This window comes from Rhinolophus sinicus, chromosome 15, assembly GCF_057876585.1.
Source record: "Rhinolophus sinicus isolate RSI-liver-muscle chromosome 15, RSI-T2T, whole genome shotgun sequence".
Classification (NCBI taxonomy): domain Eukaryota; kingdom Metazoa; phylum Chordata; class Mammalia; order Chiroptera; family Rhinolophidae; genus Rhinolophus; species Rhinolophus sinicus.
This window is the reverse complement of record NC_142515.1, coordinates 120,403,930-120,427,578: the sequence shown is the minus strand read 5'-3', so window position 1 is coordinate 120,427,578 and position 23,649 is coordinate 120,403,930. Positions and strand designations below refer to the sequence as shown.

Below are 23,649 nucleotides of genomic sequence, written 5' to 3'. Positions count from 1 at the left end.
GAATTCATAAAACATTCCTAGTTGCATATTTTGGATATGTCATGTCTCATGTAACAAGACTTACTGGAAGTTGGGTAGGCTATTTCGCACCTAAAACTCCATCTAACACAAAGATCTACTTTCAAAGGAAAAAGCCTGTGCTTCCCCTGTCTAGAATATTTTGTGGTTAATGATTTTAAACTGCAGAATGTACCTTTTCATGAAGCAAGACTGTACCTGAGACTTTTAGAAAACCTGCCTTCCTTGAGATAAAAAAGACTTTGAAATATAAAACAATTTATAATATCAGCCCTTCCCCCATTTGGGCCAGGAAGAAAGTCTGAATCTCCTACAGGCCATCCAGTGGCAGTGACGAGGTGAGATGCTATTCCAGGCACACTACACGTTGGCTCTACCTCCTTCCATGGCTTCACTCCTTTGCAGAAGGCCATGGAAAGGAGAATCTACCCCAAAGGTACCACTGAGTTCTATAGCTTCTCCTATAGATCAGTGAAGGTGGGAATAAAGAAGATACTGACATCTGATATTTTACCCTTCCCAATTTATTTACCTTTAGTGCTTTATGCTCGCAACAATTTCTTAAATTATCTTTCTTTTCTGTGGCAACAGCCTTTTCTTGCTTAATGCTCATTTTCCTGCACTTCTCTGGCTTATAGTAAAATTCCAGCCTCACCATTCCCACCCCAATCCTTAATACATTAAATTTAGAAATACATATATTTAGAAAAATATATATTTCTTCAATATGTCGAGTTTTCTACACTATCATCTCCCTAGGCACTCAAAAACTTTTAATTTAAAACATAGAACAAAAGAAATGACCACTGTGTTCCTAATTGTATAATTTTACCCTTCCATTAAACTAGTGAATTAGAGGAGCAAAGCTATTGAGAATGAAAAGGTATTAGCTTCATGCCTCAAAAATATGATCCCTGTTATATTAATAACAATGAAAATGCATGAAAAAATGAATAAGATCTAGGTTGTTATATAAAGTACTATACACATACAAAATTTTGGAGAAAACTGCTATAAAATGTAGGCAGTAGGATAAATGATGAAGGAGAAATACCATAAAATAAATAAATTGAAGAGATAAAATCTGTAAAAGCAAACAAGAATTAGGAGCAACTTTGCAGAAGTCATAAAAGGAAATAGAAAACTATTATTTTAAAGTAGCAGGGTAGAATGTGAAATTGCAATTTTAAAAGTCAGGAAGTATGTAAATTTTGGTAGCAATTTTTGCAATGCCAACTCCCCCATAAAATTCTTTTAACACCTCCACAAGTTGTATAAACTGGAACATAATAAAAATATAAATTAATGAGAAGTATATACATTCATTTTCAAATCTATTACACTGTGCCTGTCTGTTCAATAATTTTGGGGTTTAGATTATCTGAAGGGTCCTATTATTTCTGGTATACAGAGTTCATATACATGAAAATGAGGCCAGCTACACAGATGAAGAATGAAAGCACAATTTGGATAAATAAAGTATTTTTTCAGTTGCAATGTAGTACTTTAGCTATCATTCATTTATTTCAAAAAAGTGACTTACTGTTTGTCTATAAACTAACCTGAATGAGATGCATCTTCAGTGGCCCAAATAGCCTAATTTATTAACACTGAGTTATCTTCTCATGAAGGATATGCTTCAAACAAAGCTTTTGAATGTATAGGAAAAGGACTCTGGTTTATGGACAGTTCTTTAGCTTTCATTTTTCTTTTATTTTCATTGACAGTAAAATTTTCTGGAGAGTACAATCAAGATAGTGTATTCATAGAAATAACATTAATAGAAGCTTGGTCATAAATGAGAACAGTCATAATAACAATCTCCCTTACCAAAGCATTCCACACAGAGTGATAACAGCACAATAAATAAAGAATTTGTCATTTGTCACACAACAAATAAAACAGAATTGTCATAGCAAAAATGTAATTTTATAAATGTTCTTATACTAAAAATAAAAACAAAACAAACATATGAGATCATGCACTGGAGACAAAAGCTAAAAGTGAATAGTTACAGCAAAAAAAAAAAAAAATGCAAAAGATAAAAATGTTCAAGTATTGTGAGAAAAAAGGGGAAGATTTAAATAGAATGGTTTCCGAATAAATCACTTGTATTTACTACCCTAGAAGGGTCTTTGTCCATGAGTACTTCATGCTGTTAGAATACATACTGCTATCCATGTAAAGGACAGATTCCATTTCCTTGGAGTACACCTCCTGTTACAAGAATGGAATGAAATCATGGTTTACTTTGATTATAAATAGACAATAATAATTCAGAGGAAACATTCGCAAGAAGAGGCCAGTGTGACGCCCTGGAATCACAGGGGCCTGGGAGTTAGGAAACATGGACTCTAGTCCTATTTTCATCATTGACTGTGAAAGATACTGCCCAGTTCTGAAATGAAATTTCAACGCAGGTTTCAATTTTTGCTGTAAGACTTAACTATCAGAATTAGCAGAGAGCAGTAAAAATAATAAGAACAATAATAATAAAAGTTTAACATTTTTATTGATGCTTAATTTTTTAAAAAAAAGAGTATTGAAAAATAAAGTTGCATCACTTCAAAGAACTAAGAATTCTACAACGCTTCAGTGGGGCTGTTCGAAGAGTATAACAATTTCTTCCCCAACATAACTATTCTAAGCAGTGCCTTTATACTTTGTGGTTGAAGAGTACATCAGATTTGAACAGGGGCTATTTTCTACATGATTAGGAAAAGACATGTTTGTCATGGGAGTAAAAAAATAAAATCTGTCTGTTAAATTACACATAAATATAAGGTACAAATGTATTTTTAAAATACAGATTAAAATAATCACACTTGCATTGTGTACATACGAAAATACAGTATTTAATATTCAATATACACAGACACATTTATGATAAATGCAACTATTTGGCAATGCCAGTTCTTTCAGGGTTTTCTCTGTCCCCTACTTCCATAGATATGGAAACAAAACTATTCCGCGAAAATCGCCTAGCTCTGGCGCACATCTTGAAGCAGTTTGTTAATCTCAGCCACCAGCTCACTGGCATCCATGAGTTCGTGTTTTCCGTCGTTGAGGTGGTTGAGCACATTGTCGAAATCGTCTTCTTCGTAATTTTCAGGGATCTCCTCCATGGCCGGCAGCCACTTGGCGGAGGGCTGCACACTGGAGTGCGTGCCCAGTGGGGGCCCGGCGCTGGCAGTGGGGTTTTGAAAATGAGTACTGGCCGCCCAAGCAGCCACACCTTGTGGGTAGCCCACAGTCTTGGCTGGCAGAGGTCCCTTCCGGCGTTCCAGTGAGTTGGACCTATCCACCTCGCTGCACTCAGAATAGGCGTCCAGGGAAGGCGGTAAGAGGCGCTGGAACACACTGCTCATTTCCGAGAGCAGGGACGACGTGCTGGTGTCCCCAGCGTCCTCGTCGCTTGGGGAGTCCTTCCCAAAGGTGGAAAAACTCTTCTTCTTTTCACCAGGATCTGCAGGCTGGGTGTCATCCTCAAGGCTCTGGTGAGGGTGCTGCTGCTGGGGTTGTGCTGGGAACTCCTCCCCAGGGATGAACATGTTACTCCTATAGTCAGAGGATGGCGAGGGCAGCGGTGGCATCCAGCACTGGTCTGAGTGTCCCAGGACCCTGCACTCCTCCGTGCAGAGCCTCATAGCTGCGCTCAAGGAAAACAGTGGGCATTTGTTACTATGCGCGGGCGGCAGGACTCCAAATGATGGGGGGGAAACAATGGAATTGTATTTCAAAGAAATAAGAGTGAGGCAGTTTTAAACTACTACCTTGATACTAACTCGCTATTTTATACATTAGATGGACTACAATTATGGCTTTAAGGGCTAGTTTTATGGACCTGGCATATTTTTTCCTTGTTTATCAATTAAGGAAAGGGGGTGGCAGGGGTCCCGACTCGTGGACTTCTCAGGAATGTCATTTCTGCTACTCAAATAATGAGAAAATGAATTGATAACTTATACATGAGAATGACTGAAAAAACACCTAAGATGTGGGTGATGAAATATTTGCTGAACATAAATTCTAAAAAACACCAGAGCTGTAAGGTAAAAGCCATAATTTTAAATGCCATCAGATAGTCCTTGAGTCATATCTTTGAGAAACTTTCCAGATAGTGAGATCTATCTGACCTACTTTAGTTTTAATGAAAGTATTGAGAATATAATGAGCTATCAATTCATTATACTTATTAATCTCTCTTAAAGGTATTCTGGATTGTTTATTGACTTGTTACTTAAAGTATTAGTGCAAATTATCCTCAACTACCAGACATCTGTAGTTACTCTGTTAAGAAGTCTTCTTTTAAAGCTTTGAAATTCAAATGGATGGAAAAGTCATCAAAAGATGAATATGAAAAACCTATTGGTTAGTTCTTCCAGTTGTTATGATGTTCTGTTGGAATGTGAGTGGCCACACTCACAGAAAATGATAGATGATATGAGAAAAGCAGAAAGGTAAAGAGGAGAAAAATCTCTATATCTGGCAAATAACAATAACTAAACTACATACCAACCAGGAAATGTGAAGATATACAGTATGCTCCACAAATCACCCATCTTTTTCAGTAACTCTTAGATCTTTCCCGTATCATGATTTCCTTGTAGAGCAAATGACAGAATGCAGAAAATGTAAAGCAAGTATCTTGGATATGAGTGAAAACTGGATTGATATTAGCCGTACCTGTATATTAAGAGCTAATACTGTAGATAGGGCTACTTCAGAAAGATGTATCTTTCTCCAAAAATATTGCTAAAAAGGATGACTCTTGAACAATACCAAATACCTTGTCTGAGGAAGCAAGTTGTCTATTGTGTTTATTACTGTATCTCAGCACTGGGTAGGGTGTCTGCAGAGAATAATTGTTCACTACGTATTTTCGAATCATCAGGGAAATGTGACTCAAACTACTGTGATATCAGCTCAAATCTGTCAGAATGACTATTATTAAATAAATACATAAACAAATAAATAACAAGTGTTGGCGAGGATGTGGAGAAACTGAACCCTTGTGCACTGTTGTTGGAAATGTAAAACGGTGCAGCCACTATGGAAAATAGTATGGAGGTTTCTCAAAAAATAAAAATGAACTACTATATTATCCAGCAATCCCACTTCTGGATATTTATCCAAAAGAATGAATGAATGCAAGTATTGTGAGTGAGAAAAAAGTCTGCTTGAAAATTAAAGGAAGCATCAACACTGCAGAGATAGTGTGAACCCTGATTCCACAGGAATCATTTGTGGGGTAAGAGACAGAGGGCGAACCTGGAGAATCCTTGCGTAATTTTTCTATGAAGAAAGGTTAAGTTTAAATAAGGAAGGATAATTTAAGAATAAAAGCCTGTTTAGATGTGCTGACTTCATGCATTATTACTACTTAGAAATAGAAATAGAAGTGATGAAATATTTGTTCATCACTTAGTGTGGACAAAACCAAAAGGAGTTGAAAGTAACTGGAATACTTTAATAGCAGTGAGGTTTTCTCAGCAGTGAAGTAACTATCAAAGTGGTAATGAATTGTGTGTTTTTTTCATAATTCTCTGGGTCTCTGAAAATGGAAAGGAGACCTGTCTATATTGTCTTACTCACATCCTGTTACAAGGAAAAAGGAATAAACCTGATGACACTTCTCATTTATTTTCTAGCCTTTAACACTGTGGGAAGGACTTAACTGTTTGATTGACTTTGTTTTATTTTAATGATTAATGACAAAGGGGAGATAAAAGGAAAAATTATGTAGGCTTCTAAGACTACTGAGTATGATCAAATTTCTAGAGATCTGAATATAATGAATAATCTGGGTGATTAAATTGATAATTCATGTTAAAAATAACTTTGGTCACAGGGATTTTTTTTTTTAATGGGATGCTATTTTACAACTTCAAAATAAATAAATGGGGCTTTAATTATAAAAAAACAAATTCAAATTTAAAACCTCAGCAAATATGAAACATTGAGAAAGCCCAGTAGAGAGAGGGATGACAAAAGTAATGGAGATGGAAGAGCAGTGCTGCAGGAGAGGGCATTTCGCAGATTCATTGACACATTCAGTCTTTTCCCTGGAGACCTAACTATTTGAAAACCTTCTTGGTGTATGTGTAATTCAGTGCCACCCAGGTTCCATATCACATCCAATGAGTAGGACTGGTAGGCAAGTGGTGCAAGTGGGTACTTTCCTGTCCCTCCTTGAAAGCCCTGCCAGGTGGTTAAATTTCCCCTGGGGAGGGGAGGATGTAGGGGAAGTCACTACGTGACTACCAGTTCTGTCCCTATCCTGCACCTTATAGGTAGGACGGAAAGCAAGCATCAAAAAGAAGAGGAAAAACATATGCCTAACCTCTACCAAGCTGTTAGGTAATGAGTGATCCATCAGTTATGTATTAAGAGCCTGTCATATGTGAAGTGCAATGATAGCTCCCCACGCTCAAATGCTTTCAGATCTAGTTCTGAGTGGAGGTGTAGCAAATGAGGCCCGAAATGCCCAGTTAGAGTGCCAAACTATGTGATGCTGAGGGCTTGTCAAGAAAAGACAAAATAGTGGACATGGAGGCTGAAGTAATTAAAGAAACAGAAACTGGAAACAAAATTTGAGAGGTGAAGAGGATTTAGATAAAGTGAAGAGAAGCCAGTTTTTCAGGTGGAAAGGCACATGAGCAAAGGGATGGTGTGTTATGTGAAGAGACGGCCCTGCCTATTGCAAAAGATACAAAAAAGCCAAAATTGCGAGTTAATATGCTAGGAGTGGATTTCATTGACCTTGGAATGCCAAGATAAGTAGCTTTAATGAGGTGTTGCTGGGCAACAAAAGTCAATTATTGATTCTGAACCAAAAAATGGAAATTAAAATGTTAGAAAAAGTCGTTCAAGCTGTATAAAAGAATGATTTGACAAAGGGAGGCATTTCTGGAGAGAAAATAACAGTGTGTGTGCTTGCACCGTGAAGCAGCCGTGGAAGAAAGGCCAGAACTAGGATACCGGCCATAAGAATGACGAGAACTCAGATTTAAAGAGGAATGTTTGAATTCAATAATCACTGAGGACAAATGGATGAAAAGTGGAATGGGCTCAATCAGAAAGGAATGTCACAAGAAACAAAATCAAAAGCCTTTATAAATCATCCTGGTGCCGCTAACACTATGGGAAAGTGGAGGTTTTGCAGGAATATGTGTAGTACTGTAATTCACAGCTGACTGAGTAAGGAAGAAAGTATGTTGACAAACATGAGCTAACAGACAAAAATGTGTGCTGCTTTTACTGCTCACAAAGCAGGATACGTCTGTGGGAATTAATAGAATGAATAACCAGAAATGACCCTGTTGGCAGGCAACTCAACATAACATAATCTATATTTGATCACAGTCTAATGCAGAAAAACTATTGGAAGATGATACTAAGTCCTAAAAATACACATGCTTTTGAAAACTGCACTGATTTCTGTTAATGGCATTCAGATGTGGATTTATTATTTTTTTTTCCTACTTGGGATAATTCCTGGGAATAGAAGTTTACAAAGAACAAGTTTTACACCCTAATGTACCAGCAGAAGCTGCCAGGGTGAAGAATAAGCCAGAAAATAGGTGAAGTATCATCAGAATGATGGTCATAATTGAAGGATGGTTATCTCTGTGTAGATACTCAATGTGCACATTTCTTTCCATACTAGCTAAACGTGAGTAAAGCTTAAAATATTTTGTGGATCGTTGGTGATATCCTGGTGCTGATATCCTGGTGTTGATATGCCTGCAAAATACTTTCTACCACACCCCACCTGAGGGCTGGTAGCCAGTGAGGCAGAAATGTATCTACTGTACCACAGTTGGTTGTGATACACCAACAATATAGGTTTCCCACTACACACCTGAATTAAGTGTGATTGTCTAAAGATGGAATTTTTTTTCAAAGGTTGTGTATATATTAAGTGGTATTATTAATGATAATATACAAGTGAGCCTCTAACTTTGAAAAAAATGTAACTTGGAAGGAGCCTAAAGTCACTCATTAAGCAAGACTTGCTATTATCTAGACTTTCTCTATATCTAACCAGTGTTTCCCCAGTGTCTTTATTTTATTTTTATTTATTTTTATTTTTTTTTAACTCAAGCGTTAGATAATTCTCCTGCCATGAACATACCTGATGTTGGTAACTTTGAAAATACAGGAAAGAGTGAAAAAGAAGTCTCGTACTTTTTTTTTTTTTTTTTAAGTTAGACCATGATTAGCTATTAGAATTATCGGATTTCAGAATGAAAAAGTACTCTGGGCATCATTGAGGCCCACAAATGACAAGGTTATCTGAGTTGGGGCAGTGGTGCTCTTTTTAACTATGCTGATAAGTTATAGTTTTGATGAATAGACTCCATGTGATTTAAAAGTAACACATAATGAAATAGTGATACAACGCCCATTGTGTTACTTTCCTGTTTCATGAAATAATATAATTGTGAAATCAGACTATTCAAAGTTAGAGATCAATATTTAAAATTAGGGTTCTATCAGTATCAGAGAATCATAGAAATTCAGCCAGCTCTTTCATTTCATAGGTAAGAAAAATAAAACTGATTATCTTTGAGCAAGTTGTCTGAAGCCATATATATTTCACTAGATTTTCAGAGCTTTCTCTTTAACTTGGTCTAGAGAGTCTACAAATAAAATAAAAAAAAAAAAAAGAAAGAAAGAAAGAAAAGAGAGAGAGAGAGAGAGAGAGAGAGAGAGAGAGAGAGAGAGAGAGAGAGAAAGAAAGAAAGAAAGAAAGAAAGAAAGAAAGAAAGAAAGAAAGAAAGAAAGAAAGAAAGAAAGAAAGAAAGAAACCATGGATGACCATGCAAACATGTGCTTTCATTCATAAGTCCTTTCCATACATTCATTCTGCTAGGAATGCAGTATCTGTTACTGTAATAACATAATTAAATAAGCAGCATTTAATAGTTTCATGGAGGGCAGTAATATTTTAACATATAAGAACAAATTTGTCATGCAACATAGTAAAAAACAAAAAGCCACCTGTTACTTCATATGACTCTTGATTAGATTAATGTTTAAGAGTATGGGGATTGGCTTAAATCTCACTTCTACCATGTACAAATCGCCTGATTTTGAACACATTTTTTCACATTTGTAAGCTTCAGTTTTCAAATCTAAAACCATTTATAAGAACACTACTGTTCCTCGCACCACTGCTAATCCCTCTTTCAAAATGCTGGAAGAAGCCATGCAAGTGCAGAGCAGCTCCTGGGCCTGGAGTAAGTGGGGGGCCATCCCTGGTAAATACTTCTGTGATGGTTAGGACTAATACTAATACTGCTGCAACTGCTGCCACCTTGACTACCTCTTACTGATGAGTGCCAGATCTGCTATTTCCTGATCTCACCTAAATTTCTGTGGCTCTCTGAAGCGCCCTCATGTCTAGTTCCTAACCTCATTTACTGATCTGTTATTTAGAAAACAACTCAGACAGGTAGTATGTTTTTGTTCTGCTTTTCTTTCATTCATCAAATGGCAATCACTCTATCAACATTTAGTGGAATGGAGAAACGTAAGTAGCCAAAGGAGCCATCTGTGTGTTCCTAAGAATTGACTTAGTGTTCGTCTTTAGTCACCGGGTTGCTTCACTGATGCAGTCGGTGTTTACTCAGTTGGTTGGTCAGAGTTTTGACTGCACAATTAGAAGGCATTCTCAGGAAAATGTGGCTCATAACTTACTAGGATCTCCTCCATCCATCTGTGTACTTATAAATTCCTCTCTTGGACTCCTGCTCCTCTTCTTCTATAGTGCAGCCATGAAATGAAAGGTGGCAAAAAATATTCTCTGCTTACCACCTACGAAGATGCATTCTTTCTCCTATTTTTAGTGATTAAAGTATACCATTTCCTAGTATATTTTAATCTCTGATTCTGTGAGTTGGTTTCCATCACAGGAAATGTGTCCTCCAAATTATAGTCCAGTTCACCACTATGCACCAAAACAGGCTGTCTGAGGGAAAACAACCACCCAGTAATTTTATACAGAGTTGCTCAGGAGTGTCCTATGGCAGCACTGGATGGGGTAGAAAGCGGAGGGGAGCAGTGTGGTTGGTTCCTTCCCCTCCTCTGCCCACCCCTTTCTTCTTGTTAGGCTCTCATGCTTGTCCTTCTCTACCAACTGCTTAACATAAATTGTAAGAAAATAAGTTTACAGTGTTTCAGTTTACGTTCGCTGCTCAGAGTGTGCAAATTACAGAGACTTAGTTCAAAGGACAAAGAGAATATAAGCATGGGAGAAATGGTTCACTTCACTGCTGTAATAGATCTGAAAATAAGGATTCATCTGTCACTACCCTCTTACCTGCTGGGATTCGTCCATCTGTAAGAAACAGGTCGCTGAATCCTTCACCCAGCAGCCTATCTATTGGAGAATCTCGCCCTAAATCATAATCACTGTCTCCTGCTTCACTGTCACCACGGCCACTGTCTTTCAAGCTAAATTTGTCCATGTCTTGAAGGGCATATCTAGAAAGATAAATCAGGGAAAGTATAGTTTTTATTCTTTGGCATCCATGTTATTTGAGATTTAATAGGTAACACAAAGGTAATTCATACCTATAGCTCCTAGAATATTTGTTTCCTCGAAAACTTGGCCTTGGCTGATATTGCCCCTGGTGAAGCATTGAGAGAAGCTGGGAGACCTGCTGGAAACCAAATAGACAGAACTGATTCCTGGAGACAAACCGCCAAATACTCACAAGCTTTTAGCAAGGAAAAACAGCCACTCACTGTTTCATCCTAATTAATTGAACATGTTATCTCTCTTTTAAAGATTTACATGTGCTGGACCGTGGCAGACTGTGCAGCTGGCCACCAAATATCACTGAATACATCCCAGAGAGATCTGAATGATCTAATACAACTGACTTTTTTTTTTCTTTTTGGAAGAGGACGTCTTTATAAATAACACATTGATTTCCTTTATTTTATAGTTCAGATTAAAGTAATCAGTTATAAAAATACATGGAAAATGCTGTAAAATACAACATTCTAACATATGTAGTTAAAATCATGTCAGAACATTTTCAAAAGTTGAACAAATATAACATGCACTGAGCTAGGACTCTGGAGGCCTCAGGCTGTGATTTCTTAATAGAGACCACAACTAGAATAAAGCAAGCCTCTTTATTTTTGACTTCTAGTATCTTAACCTGGGAAGTAAGGGGATTCTAATCTGATAGTTCTTTGTGAGTTTCATGTTTACTTTTCAATATTATACATAGTACATGCAAGTAAATTATTTAAGAAAAACTTAAAACAGTATGCTAAGGTGTGTAAACTTGCTATATACACATAGTGTAACTTGTGTAGCTATCCTACTTAATTTGCATTTTGTTAGTATTGTTACTTCTTAATGGAAGCATTTAAGAACTAACACAACTCCTGAATACTGACTTTGGCAGTGAATTGGTGCAGTGCATGATCTTACCTCAACCGCGGGAGTGGCATGGGTGAGTTCTAATGAGAAATTCTCTGGCACGTGGTTCGATGAGATTGTCACCAAACTGTTGAGGGACTGGTGACTGTTGTGGCTCTGTCGGCTGCCCATCTGCCCTCTTTCTAAGGTAGGCGATGAAGATGGAGACGATCTGTGATGAGATCTGATGGGTAGAGTGCCATTTATGGTTGGCACCAGTGTGATGTCCCCTTTGTGAATCTGTCTCGATGGCCTTTTGGGGTGGTGCTGGTACGTTGATTCTGCTACCCTGCAGTTGTAGGATCTGGTGTCTTTCTTTTCCCGGTTACACCGAGTTGCAAACAGCACCATAATAACCAACAACACTGCACAAATTGCTCCTAAGGAAATAATTATAATCATGGAGACGTCCAGAGATGCCTGGCTGACTGAGGTCATGGCTGTGCTTGTCACTGACTCTGCATATTCAAAGATCATGCACTTCAGAAGGACTTTGGTATGCAGCTGAGGATTGCCTTTGTCCTGGATGATAACTGAGAGCTCCCATTCTGTATAGGGAACAGAGTCCATGCTCACATTGGTGTGGATGTCACATGATCGGGGGTCAATTAAAAAGATATTCTCCTCATTACCTGCTACTATGGAGCAGCTGAGTTCAGCGTTCACACCAGAGTCTCTGTCAATTGCCCTTATTCTGGTGACATGAAAACCACTCTCGGCCCCTTTGGGAATGGAGATTTCTGCAGTATTATTACGCAGTGCAGGCCCTATGACCACAGGGACATTGTCATTTTCATCAATGATGGTGAGCACCACTGTGGTATTGCTTACAAGTTGCTTCGGACTTCCTCCATCTCTTGCTTCTACCACAAAAGTGATCTGACTCACTTCCTCATGATCAAAGATTCTGAGGGCATAGATGGCTCCATTCGATGGGTCAATGGTTACATATGTCGTTATGGAACTTCCCAGGATAAAACTCTCCAAAATAGTATATGTCACTTGCCCATTTTCTCCAAGATCAGGATCTGTGGCTGTAACAGTGGTGATATATGCCCCTGGCGAGTTATTCTCTGAGATTGCAAATTCATATCGACTTCTCGGGAAGTGGGGTGGATTGTCATTTATATCATTGATTTGAACAGTAAAATGTTTTACTGTAGAGAGACTGGGCGTCCCCTTGTCCTCAGCGATTACAGTCAAACTGTATTCAGATCTCTTTTCTCTATCCAGTGTGGCATTCGTCAAGATTAAATAATTGTTCTCGTAAGTCTTCTGAAGTTTAAAGTGGCCATGTCCATGAAGCTTACAAACGATTTCTCCATTCAGCCCAGAATCCTTGTCCTGAACCCTGACCAAAGCAACAAATGTATCAACAGGATCCCCTTCAAAAATATAAGATATTTCTTCTTTTCCAGGGGACATGAGGTTTATGTTAATTTCAGGTTTGTTATCATTGACATCCACAACCTTAATTATAATTTTGCAATGAGCTGGGATGGAATTAGGACCCAGATCTTGAGCTTGAACGTCAATCTCATAGGATTTGGTGATTTCATAATCCACTTGTTTGAAGAGAGTCAAATGTCCTCTTTCTGAATCAATCTTAAAAGTCTCTATAATTTTGGGAGACACATGACTGCTGAAGGAATATACAATTTTCCCATTGGCGCCCTCGTCTGGATCGGTGGCATTCAGATCAAGGAGCAAAGTGCCCACGGGGGAGTTTTCTAAGAGTTGTATTATATAAGACTGCTGCTCAAAAGCAGGGCTGTTGTCGTTGGAGTCTGAAATGCTTATTTTCAGGATGGACGAGCCAGACCTCTGAGGCACCCCCATGTCTGAGGCAGTGAGCTGAAGCTCGTAGCTTGACGTCAGCTCCCGATCCAGCTCTCTGACCACTATGAGTTCTGCATACTTGGCTCCATCGGTCCTGGTCCGGACCTCGATATTAAAAAAATCGTTGGCAGACAGAGAGTAGGTGTGCAGGGAATTTTCCCCAACATCTGGATCAGATGCACTGTCCAGGGGGATACGCGTGCCCACGGCTGCACTCTCCGATATCTCGATAGGAATGAGAGCTCTTGAAAACTGGGGAGAATTGTCGTTAATATCCAGCACCTCAACTTCAATATGGAAAAGCTGCAGATGCTCAGTGGGTAAAGTGATCACATCAAACTCTATGGAACAGTTCAAGTTTTTTTGGCACAGTTGTTCACGGTCGATTTTCGCCCCTATGCTGATCTCCCCGTTATCCTCATTCACTACCAGCAGAGGAGAATTTCCCCGTTGCATGGCTCGGAAACGAACAGTGGAAGGAGACGGTAGCTTAACTAAAACATCAGCCACATCCTCCGATAGTCTCGCAATTACTGAGCCAACCCTCTGCTCCTCGTAAATCCTGTATTTCAAATTCTTGCCCAACACAGCGGAGTTGAAAGACACCACCAAGAGTGCAAACACAAATCTAAAGTGCATTTTAGCATTCATTTGGTACATCGGTCAGCGTCTGAGGTTCCTCTCACAGAGCAAGTTAGCACAGAAACGCAATCCCCTCAACTTCCTTTGGCAACTTAACGCTAAGCTACATTTGGTACTTGAAACTTGAAAGCGGCTCTTAATAACACAGCACAGCAATTAACAGCTCGCGAACTTTTGTTTTATACACACCGTGTCACGGCTTGCAGATATGATCCTTACGGAGTCCAGTCCTCGCGTGTGTTGGGCTGTTTGTCCTCTTTGCAGGCACAAGAGTCACCGCCGCGCTGCTGCCCGCGTGCAGGCGGAATCCATCTATCGCAGGGCGCGGCGGGGTCTGCAGCGGATCCTTCCCGGAGCGAGTCTTCCTCCCTTTCTCCGCTCGGCTGCAGACTAAACAGCCGTGATTGCTGACTCCAGTCTAAAATCTGTACAACTTCACCTCAACTCAGACAAAGCTCTTTTGCCCGGCGTGTGTTGAATCGCTTCCAGCCAATCAGCGTACTTCCAAATCAAAAGCTGACGGAGTCCCCACAGCCAGGGCGGACGAGAGGGGAGGATGGGAGAGGCAGGGCGACCGAGAGGAGGGAGGCGGGGGCTGGGGGCGCGGGCGGGAGTGGAGGGCGAGGGGCCGGCGCGGGCTGGGGGGGAGGATGGGAGCCGTTCCTGGGGTCCCTCCCTCCGTCTCCTCCTCCCCACCCGCCGTCCCCCTTCCCATCCGCTGCGTTTACTTTCTCTGAGCGTGCCGTGACAAAGGGGAGACAAATTACACAAGAAAAACTTTAAATCAACTTCTGGTCGCCTTTATTTATATGGCATTTTAAATTGTTCTGGTTTTCTTAATCGCCCTTTCTTCTTCCACAAACATGTAATCATCTTGCTTTTCATAGTCTTTAAGTACTGGTTTAACTTAAAATACCTCTAAATGCATTTTGTTGGCGGAGGAATTTAATACAATTTGAAGACTTCCTTCTAATTATGCTTCTCAGACCGCCTATCCCTCCCCCCTCTGAAAATACTTGGGTCTTTCTCCTTCAGGGGGCTCTAGCAGATTTTCTTGGGGCTCTGTTTTAAAGAACAGAACCGGGAAAGAGGTTTCTTTCTCTGTTTTTCTTTCATCTTTATTCTTTCAAGATAAGAAAAGGGTTATTTTCCACTCTTGATTTCTCTTAATTAGCAAGAGTTAAAGGAACACCTTAGGATTTGAAACTAATTAACAATACAGTTCTATCTTACATCACTTCTTTCCTTGAGTCTGGGCAAAACTGGCTATGATATTTCTTTGTCCTGTAGTTGAAAAAAAAAAAAATCCTATTTATCTTGGATAAAAGACATTTCATGCTTTAGCATGCCAATTTCTACCAGAAGGTACTATGCATACATGGTGAGTCTTCACAATAAATACTGGGTCAACACGGACTCAATAGTTTGCAAGTCAAATTTTTACAATATCTGTGTTATTTATGAAAACACTTTTCAGATATGTATTTTAAAAACCCAAAGCTTGTTTACATTGAAGAATAAAGTGCCTGAGCTGAAAATTGCATTTTATGTGCATCAAAATGCTAGAAAATATCATGGGAGACTGTGCGCTATCCAGGTCACAGAAACTGATATGATATTCTTATTCGAAAATATGATTATTTATGATGTTCTTTCTGCTCTGCAATCCCTTTTAAGTTTATCGTCGTGGCTCTATTCTCGCTGCCTCTTTTCATACCTCTTGCATTATTCCTCGGCTGTCTTCATCTACTTGCATATTTGCTGTTTCACATAATCTCACTGTCATTTTTTTCCCATTTATTTCTCTCACTCTATTTTGCCCCCCAGAAACACATAAAAAAAGGAAAAAGTAATTTTCTGATTTTTCCACTTTGCTTACTCTCAGCAGAGTTCAACTAAAGTCGCTAAGAAGGTTCTTTCCAAAAAAGAAAGCAGAGGAGTCTCAGCATGAACTCTATTTCTTTTTAGGCAATCAAAAGCATTTTATAAGCCATTGTCTGTTTCCCCCTCCAGAAACCAGTGCTGTGTGGCAAATTGTGCAGAATAGAAATGTCTATAATGAATGCATTTAGTACTGGGTCACGCTGATGAACATCCTGCCCCCATGAATAATACTGTTTTACAAGTTTGTAGCCCTTTCAAATTGCTGATCCCCAAACCCTATAGGCAAACTAGGAAAACTCCTTCACGCAACTGGGACTTTAGAAACCCATAGCCATCTGGCCTAGATCTCTAACAATCTGAGCCAATAATTATATCAATTCAGTCTTTAGTGAACCCCTTTGCAAATACCAAAAGAGCAAAGAAAGAAATTAGTGACTATTCAAAGTTGGGGTGAGAATTCAAAGATAATCTAATTCCATTAGTTCTAGAAGAGTTTTGTTTGTGGATTTGATAAGTCTATCCCCAATACTCCAAGAGCAATGGGCTTGCTTACCTTAACGTAGAGGTCATTTTTCCTAATGCTTAAAAAGTGAAAAATAATTTTTAAACTTCTTTATTTCTGACAGTGAGCTGGAACAGAATTAGTCCATATGAAAAGAGATTCTGATTAACTTACTGAAGTATTTGAAATAGGTTGTTAATTAGTATGTATTCATAAAGAATATGTTTCTATGGATATGTCTTTAAAGAACTTGGAATCTTTTCATGGAGGATGGCTTTTTACACTTGGGATATCTTCCTCATCGAATATCATTTTGTTTTTATCTTGCCAATCTCTCCCTGAGAAAGCCTACTTCATAGTAATGTGCTTTTGATTTGTCCTTAGTATACACCACTACTCTGGGTTTCACACTTGTTTTCAAAAGTACAGAATAGAAAATAAATCTTTCCTTTGCACTTTCGATTAGTTCCAACAATTCAGAATATCCTTATTTGGTAGCCCTAAAGAGAAAAGACTGAGAAAAATTATCTCCCATATCATCTGCTACTTGTGAAAGTGTTTGTGTTAGGGGAGAGGAACTGGTAAACTCCTGTGAGTTGTCATCTAATGGTGATTTGATTGGACTTTCCTCCTTCTGGAGTTTTACAAAGTCATGAAGAAGTGGTAGACCCTCTAAAATGACTTCTCAGATACTAGTGAAGGAGTGGATTGCATGTTCCTTAACGTCTATCCACCTAGGACATGGCAGCCTTTGTTGACAAAGGAAGTGGTTCCACCTCTTGAGGACTGTGGCATTCGGAGTGATATCAGACACCAGGACAGCGAGCTCCTTGGCTCCTGGAGGAGAAGCGTAACTACTTCCATCCTGTCATGTGTGTTGTCACCACAAAGCTCCTTTTACCACGTTAGCTTAAATTGGCTGACAATTGCTAAACCTAGAGAAAAGATACCAGTTGGAATTGTCAATACATCCTGTCACCTCTAATAACATTTTTATTATGCCATTTATTTGGATTACTTTTGTTTTGAAGAAGCTTTATAATTCTAAATCTTGAATGTTTTTCTTTCTACTGAAGAGGAAGGGAAATGTTAAGACAATTGTAACGTGCAAACATCTCTCCAGCATGTAAAGAATAGTGTCTTTTTTGGTAGTAGAACACAAAATTAAAGTCACTAAAATTTCTTAAAAACAGATGTGGATTTTGTTTTAAAATTTTTAGTCATGAGTTCATATTTTATTAGAACATATGAAATGCAAACATAGGTGGAAGAATAAATATTCACTTCCATCTGATTTTATCATCTTTCCCATCATCAAAAGAATAATCTGGGATGTCACAATCTTCTTGTAGATTGACATAATATCACAATCTTTCGTTATAGCATTTGTTGTGAAATGCCTTATAGGAGGACCTCAAGATCCTGCTTGACAGCATATGTCTGTACTAAGTCTAAATAATTACTATGTATCTTGGGAAATTAGATAAGATTTTCACCACGTGAAAGATAGTAAAGTTAAGGACTTCCAATACCCTGGAACTGTTTAAGATAAAAAGCTTGACTTTTTGTATGAGCCCAACACATGTGTGAATGCAGGTACCACCAGTTGGTAGCTATGTAATCTTGAACAAATTATTTAACTTCTCTGAGTCTGTCTAGTGCTCTGGGGATAATAGTAATTCACTATAACACATTCTTATAAGATTTAAATACAGGCATATCTCGAAAATAACGTGGGTTCACTTCCAGACAACCACAATAAACTATCATAAATATCACACTAAAGCAAGTCATACCTAATTTTTTGGCTTCCCAGTGCTTATAAAAGTTATTTTTCCTCTATATTGTAGTCTATTAAGTGTGCAATAGTATCACATCTAAAAAAATGTACATACCTTAATTAAAAAATAATTTATTGCTAAAAATGCTAACCGTTATCTAAGCCTGTGCTAAAATGATGCTGACAGATTTGTTCAACACGCGGTTGCCACAAACCTTCAATTTATAAAAAATGCAATATCTGCGAAGGGCAATAAAGCACAGTGTGATAAAACAAGGTATACCTGTAACTGGCGACTTGCCACACAGGCTGACCCAGGGTAAACATACAGCAAAGGTTAGTTTCCTCTCCATAGCCTCCGAGTGTCTGTCTTCTTTCCAACATCCATTGAAGAAACAAACAAACAAACAAACAACAAAACGTGGATTATATTCACAGTCCTTGTTGTTTTTCAACTTTTGGTTTAGATGCTTATATAATTCTATGCTGGGAAGATTAAGCTCTCTCCAGTTTTGATTTATGAAGGTCACCTTTGAAACATAATCGACAAAATTAATAGCACTGATCTATGATGATCTTGAAAACTTGCTGGTTCACTGAAGAAAATTCAAAAATATCTATACCTCAGTAGACCACCAGACTCTAAGCCATTGGAACATATCTAATAATATAGTTAAAGGATGTCTGCCAGGTGCTTATTATATCTTATATTTGGTAGGATACACATCTAGTATTTGCCTCTTCTCAGATACTTTGATATAAACATTTTTTTTTTTAATATCATGTCACAAATGCTGGGAAACAAAAGGATATATTTTGATATATCTTGGCAATGACAAGGAAAGATAAAACTTGTCAAACAAGATTTTCATTTTAAAAGCACTATTAGACCTTTTATCAATCACAGCACATCTCTTTATGTTGTTTTCCCTGTATTCCGCATACTAATCTATTTAAGAGTATAATAATGAAAAAAATGAACAATATGAACTCTTTATTGGAACAACGTTATCAACATAAGATCAAGGGATGGGAAATGAGAATGGATCCTGAAGTATACTTACGCTGAGAGAATAGAAATAGAATTTAGTAGAATTCTGGTCAACACTGGATGGGATGAATGCCCATAGCGGGGCTCCATACCTGGAGGCATTGCTGTGCAGGGGCCAGGAGGCGGTATCAACAGGAGGGGTGGGGCATAAAGAGCTGGAGTCCATGACACATGGTGGCAGGTGCAAAGTCAATTTTGTCTGAGTGGGCAATCAGTATTTGGGGTGTCCTGCCAAAGGAAGCACCCCAAGTTCCAACAGGTGACTTAGGGTGGGTCTGGCAACAGGCAATCAAGAGAGTCCAGACGCAAGGCATAGGGTTGAGCTGCTCTTCATTTTAGGACTTCAGGTCTTTTGAGCCAGGCAGGATATGGAATTAGAGATTACAATAGATGAAATAAAACAAGCACTCAAGATCCAGTCTTCTGAAAATGGACACATATTGGGAGCCTCCTCAAAATGTGAGACCAGATCCCAAAGTTAAACTGGATGGCAGCAAGGTTGATGTTAGCATTCATCATCTGAACTGTTACCAGGTCTCTTAAGTGCCCTCTCCTCACAGCAGTATCCTGAAGCAGGAAGCCAAGCCCAGAAATTGTGTTCCCACAGTTGCTGCTGAGGATCCGTGAGGGGCTTGTCAGCCTTCAAGTGGGTCGAGTCTCAGTTCTGAGTCAAAAGCATTGCTACACAGTGGATGGTCCATAGAGCAGAAGGTTGGGTATCATCTGGAAGCTCGTTAGACATGCAGAATCTCAGACAGTACCCCAGACCTACTCCAACAGATTCTGCATGTTAATAAGTTCCTCGGCTGATTCCTATGCACATTAAAGTTTGGGACACATTGCTATGAAGAGTGTGCTATTGTCTGAAGTGGTAGAAATCCAAACGTGGTGGTACTCACGTCCCATGTGCTGTGAGATTTTGCTCGTTGGGGGTGTTTAGACAGTTGGCATATGGTGAAGATTATTATAGAAAGGGCCAGGGATTAGATACCACTGATTCAAGAATATAAGTAAAGGGATATAAGAAAACTTCTCTATTTAGTTAAATTCATAGAAAAGGAAGGGACATTAAGCTTGTCTCTGGATCCATTGTTTTGTATCAGTTATCAGCCTATCCCCATCCATTTAGGCAGTGCAGTTTTTTTTTAAGGAGGGAATACTTCTCAGAAAGAGATCTAACTCTTTTTGAAGATTATTTCTGCTGGTGAAAATATTTCCAGTGTCATTATGTATATGTATATGTTTAGGAATATCCTATTGAGTTTTTTGCCATCTGTCTAGTATATCTAAATGGCAAGTTTGCTTTATGTTTTCTTCATGCCAATATTACTTTCACTAGTGTGGGAAAGCAAATTTTGGGTACACTGATCATTTATCCTTAGCTATTTCTGGCTCAGGATTTAGAAAAGAAATTGAGGTATGACAAAAAGTCTATTGCTGATGCCTGGATCTTTTGTGTTCATGTTAAAATCCATTTCAGGTGCAATACTTCTGGATGCTCTAACAAGTATTAATATCTTACTTATTCAACTATTGTGTTTCCAACTGGGAGCATCCCACCCCAAATAAACTGGTGTCTACTCTTAAGATAAAATTTCTCAAAGTGTAAAGGAAAAACTACCATGACTTAGAAGTATGAGCCTTTACTTAATGAAAACCAAATCAATGCTATTGTAGGATAGATTAGATTAAAACTTTTTGAAAGGAGGTTTTAATATAGTATGTTAAGCTTAAATAAATGTCTATTGATTAGCGTCAATTATGTACAAAGAATTTACTATTAGTAAATACAGCTAGGTTAATTGTAACTTCAGAGTCCAAATTGCTTATTTACTTAGAATTTATGGGAAAGTATTCACATCACAATTATCCACCAGTTGAAACACGTTCAATGCGGAGCAATCTAGGATTTGTAGAGCAGTAAGAGCAATATTATCAAATTGGGGGATGCTTAATTTTACAAAGAAAACAAAAGGTTCAAGATATTCTGTCAAATAGCAACTTTTATCAATAATAATTAAAATTTCATAAATAAATAAGTGATTAATAGAACATATGAGTATATACCTAGCTATATAGTTGGTCTCTGGAAATACCATGTTTCCCCGAAAATAAGACGTAACCAGACAATCAGCTCTAATGTGTCTTTTGGAGCAAAAATTAATATAAGACCCGGTATTATATTATATTATATTATATTATATTATATTATATTATATTATATTATATTATATTATATTATATTATACCCGGTCTTATATTATAGCAAACTAAGACCGGGTCTTATATTAAATTTTGCTCCAAAAGACGCATTATAGCTGGTTGTTTGGCTAGGTCTTATTTTCGGGGAAACACACTATGTATAGTTGCCATCCTTTATTAACCCATAAAGCAAGTAAACAGTTTAAAAGTCTTTTTAAATAATAAATGTATGTTAATTACATAGAAAATGTTTCAGTTGGAACAAAACTGAGGAAAGTTACTAGACCTTCACTGAAAATAATGTCTGTTTCCTTTAAGGCACATAATAGGCCACCATCTGTGACAACATTGTGCCTCTTTATAGTCATCTAGTGTTTATTTTGAATTTGAATGAGTTAACTTAGTTATAATAAACTGTTAAATTCTAGCCAATATTCTCTATCCACAGGAATTTGATTTCCAAAAAGATTCTCATTTAAACAGTAAAGCATTTTAGAAAATATCTGCCCCCAAAGCACTAAAACCTTGTAGAAAATATCTATTCCAAAATGTAATTAAGATGGCAAATTTAAGAGTTTACATTTAGATTGAATTACTCATAAAAAATACCATCTAAAATAGTAACATCTCACATAACAATTAAATGTTAGAGTCTTAGCACACAATAAAAATAAAGGTAATAGTTATTAAAAACCATTAGTTACCAAGTGCTTTATATATGTTTTCTCATTTAACTCTTACTATAATCCTGATAATGAAATGTTTATCATTGCTAGAAGCATGTGGCATACAAATAATAGAACCCAGCCAAAATGTCAACAAGAAGGAGTTTATTATCTCCAAACACAACATGCACAGAGCTAGGACATTTCTGACACTGAATAATTAAGCAGTTCTCTAATGCCCCCGCAAACCAGGTTTCTCCCATCCTGCTCCTTCCTCTTCTATGCACTGCTTTATCCTCCTTGCATGGGTTCCTTCACCTTCTCAACATGACTGCCCTGATTCCAGGAAAGAGCACCCCCCTTAGCTGAATACAGAACTCCAAAAAAGCAGTATTTCCTTTAGAGATCTTCTTTTATAAAAAAAAAAGAAAAGAAAAGAAAAGAAAAAAAGAGTAAGTTCTAGGAGCCTTCCACTAATATCCTCTTAAAGTTCATTGGTCAGATTTGTGTCACATGACTATTCTTTAAACTCTAGCAAGGAGGGTGGAATTGTGATGACTGGTTTAGACTAATAAAATTTTAGCCCTGGATTACAGAATAACTCCTTCACTTTATACAAAGTGCTAAAAATGGGGGTTGCGTTAACAAAGTGAAGTGGAAAGTGGATGTTGAGTGGAGAGCCCAAGTATTATCTGCCACCTTAATCCTAGACCCATTTTATGTTAAAGAAACAGAGAATCACAAAGTTTAAGCAAATTTTTGCATTGCTGATATATAGTTAATCTTGAATTTGTTTACCTACCTCCAAAATATATTTCCTATAAATAATAACTACTTGTTGCTTAGGTATTAAATGAAAAAAAAAACGCCCTATTTTTTAATTCTTTCTTTTTTCAAAATTATGAAGCTATGAAGAGAGGCATCAGTACACATCAAGGTGAAACTGTCATGGAAAAATATTACAACTCAACTCATGCAATAAAAAAAAACAAAAAAATTAAAATAATCACTGTTTTGTCCTTTGGATGTTATCTTTAAAACTTATCAAAGCTGCAAGATTAATTGAAGTGATTCCTAGGTAGATGTGGGGAAAACAGAGAAGATAAAGATAGAGGTGATATTTTTCTGACTCTAAATGTCCCTTGGGACATCTTCACCTAACGTGTGATATTTCTCTGATACCATGAGTATCTAGAAGGAAACACAGTTGAACCATCAGTAGATTAAAAGGTGGAAATAGAAAGTCTGGAAAACTGAGAAAAGAACAGTAGACATTCAGATTCTCATTTATGTTATAATCAGAAACATTCCAGTGAGCAAAAGCTAACCAGGGACTGACTCAAGGGAATAGCGTAATGCAGTACAAGAGAAACTGACCTGAGATCAAAGAAACCCACTCCTGTCTCAACAAATCTTTGATATTGCATCATTGTTCATGCCATCACCAGTCTTTCCAGTGCTAAGTCTCTCTCCACAAATATTTCTTTTGTATAAAGTATTGAATCCTAAATTTGGAAGGAAGACCTAAAAAGTGCACCTGGATATCCTGCTAACACTGAGTACTCAAGAGTGTATTATTCATTTTGACAAACTTTTTTTAGAAACTCTGCTTTCTGTTGTGAG

At 37.8% G+C, this 23,649-nt stretch overlaps 1 protein-coding gene across 2 annotated transcripts; it reads right to left on the bottom strand.

Annotated features, from left to right (window-relative positions):
• Window positions 1–1,710: 1,710 nt before the first annotated feature.
• On the bottom strand, window positions 1,711–14,357 carry PCDH18 (protocadherin 18). 2 transcript variants are annotated; one of them, XM_019754494.3, is made up of 4 exons: window positions 11,474–14,357; window positions 10,600–10,685; window positions 10,346–10,509; window positions 1,711–3,667 (listed from the first exon to the last, which is right to left on the bottom strand). In XM_019754494.3, exons 1-4 carry the CDS (start codon window positions 13,958–13,960, stop codon window positions 3,000–3,002), a joined length of 3,405 nt encoding a protein of 1,134 aa, XP_019610053.3. In that variant the 5' UTR covers window positions 13,961–14,357; the 3' UTR covers window positions 1,711–2,999. The 2 variants fall into 2 exon arrangements, with proteins under 2 accessions (XP_019610053.3, XP_019610052.3); XM_019754493.3 differs by having other exon boundaries at window positions 10,600–10,688; window positions 11,474–14,107.
• Window positions 14,358–23,649: the final 9,292 nt, after the last annotated feature.

Coding starts and splice junctions, on each gene's coding strand:
- PCDH18 (XM_019754493.3), bottom strand. CDS start 13,960: ATGTACCAAATGAATGCTAAAATGCACTTTAGATTTGTGTTTGCACTC. Junction 10,689..11,473: donor ATGCCACTCCCGCGGTTGAG/GTAAGATCATGC, acceptor TTTGGTTTCCAG/CAGGTCTCCCAGCTTCTCTC. Junction 3,668..10,345: donor AGATGGACGAATCCCAGCAG/GTAAGAGGGTAG, acceptor CCTTGAGCGCAG/CTATGAGGCTCTGCACGGAG.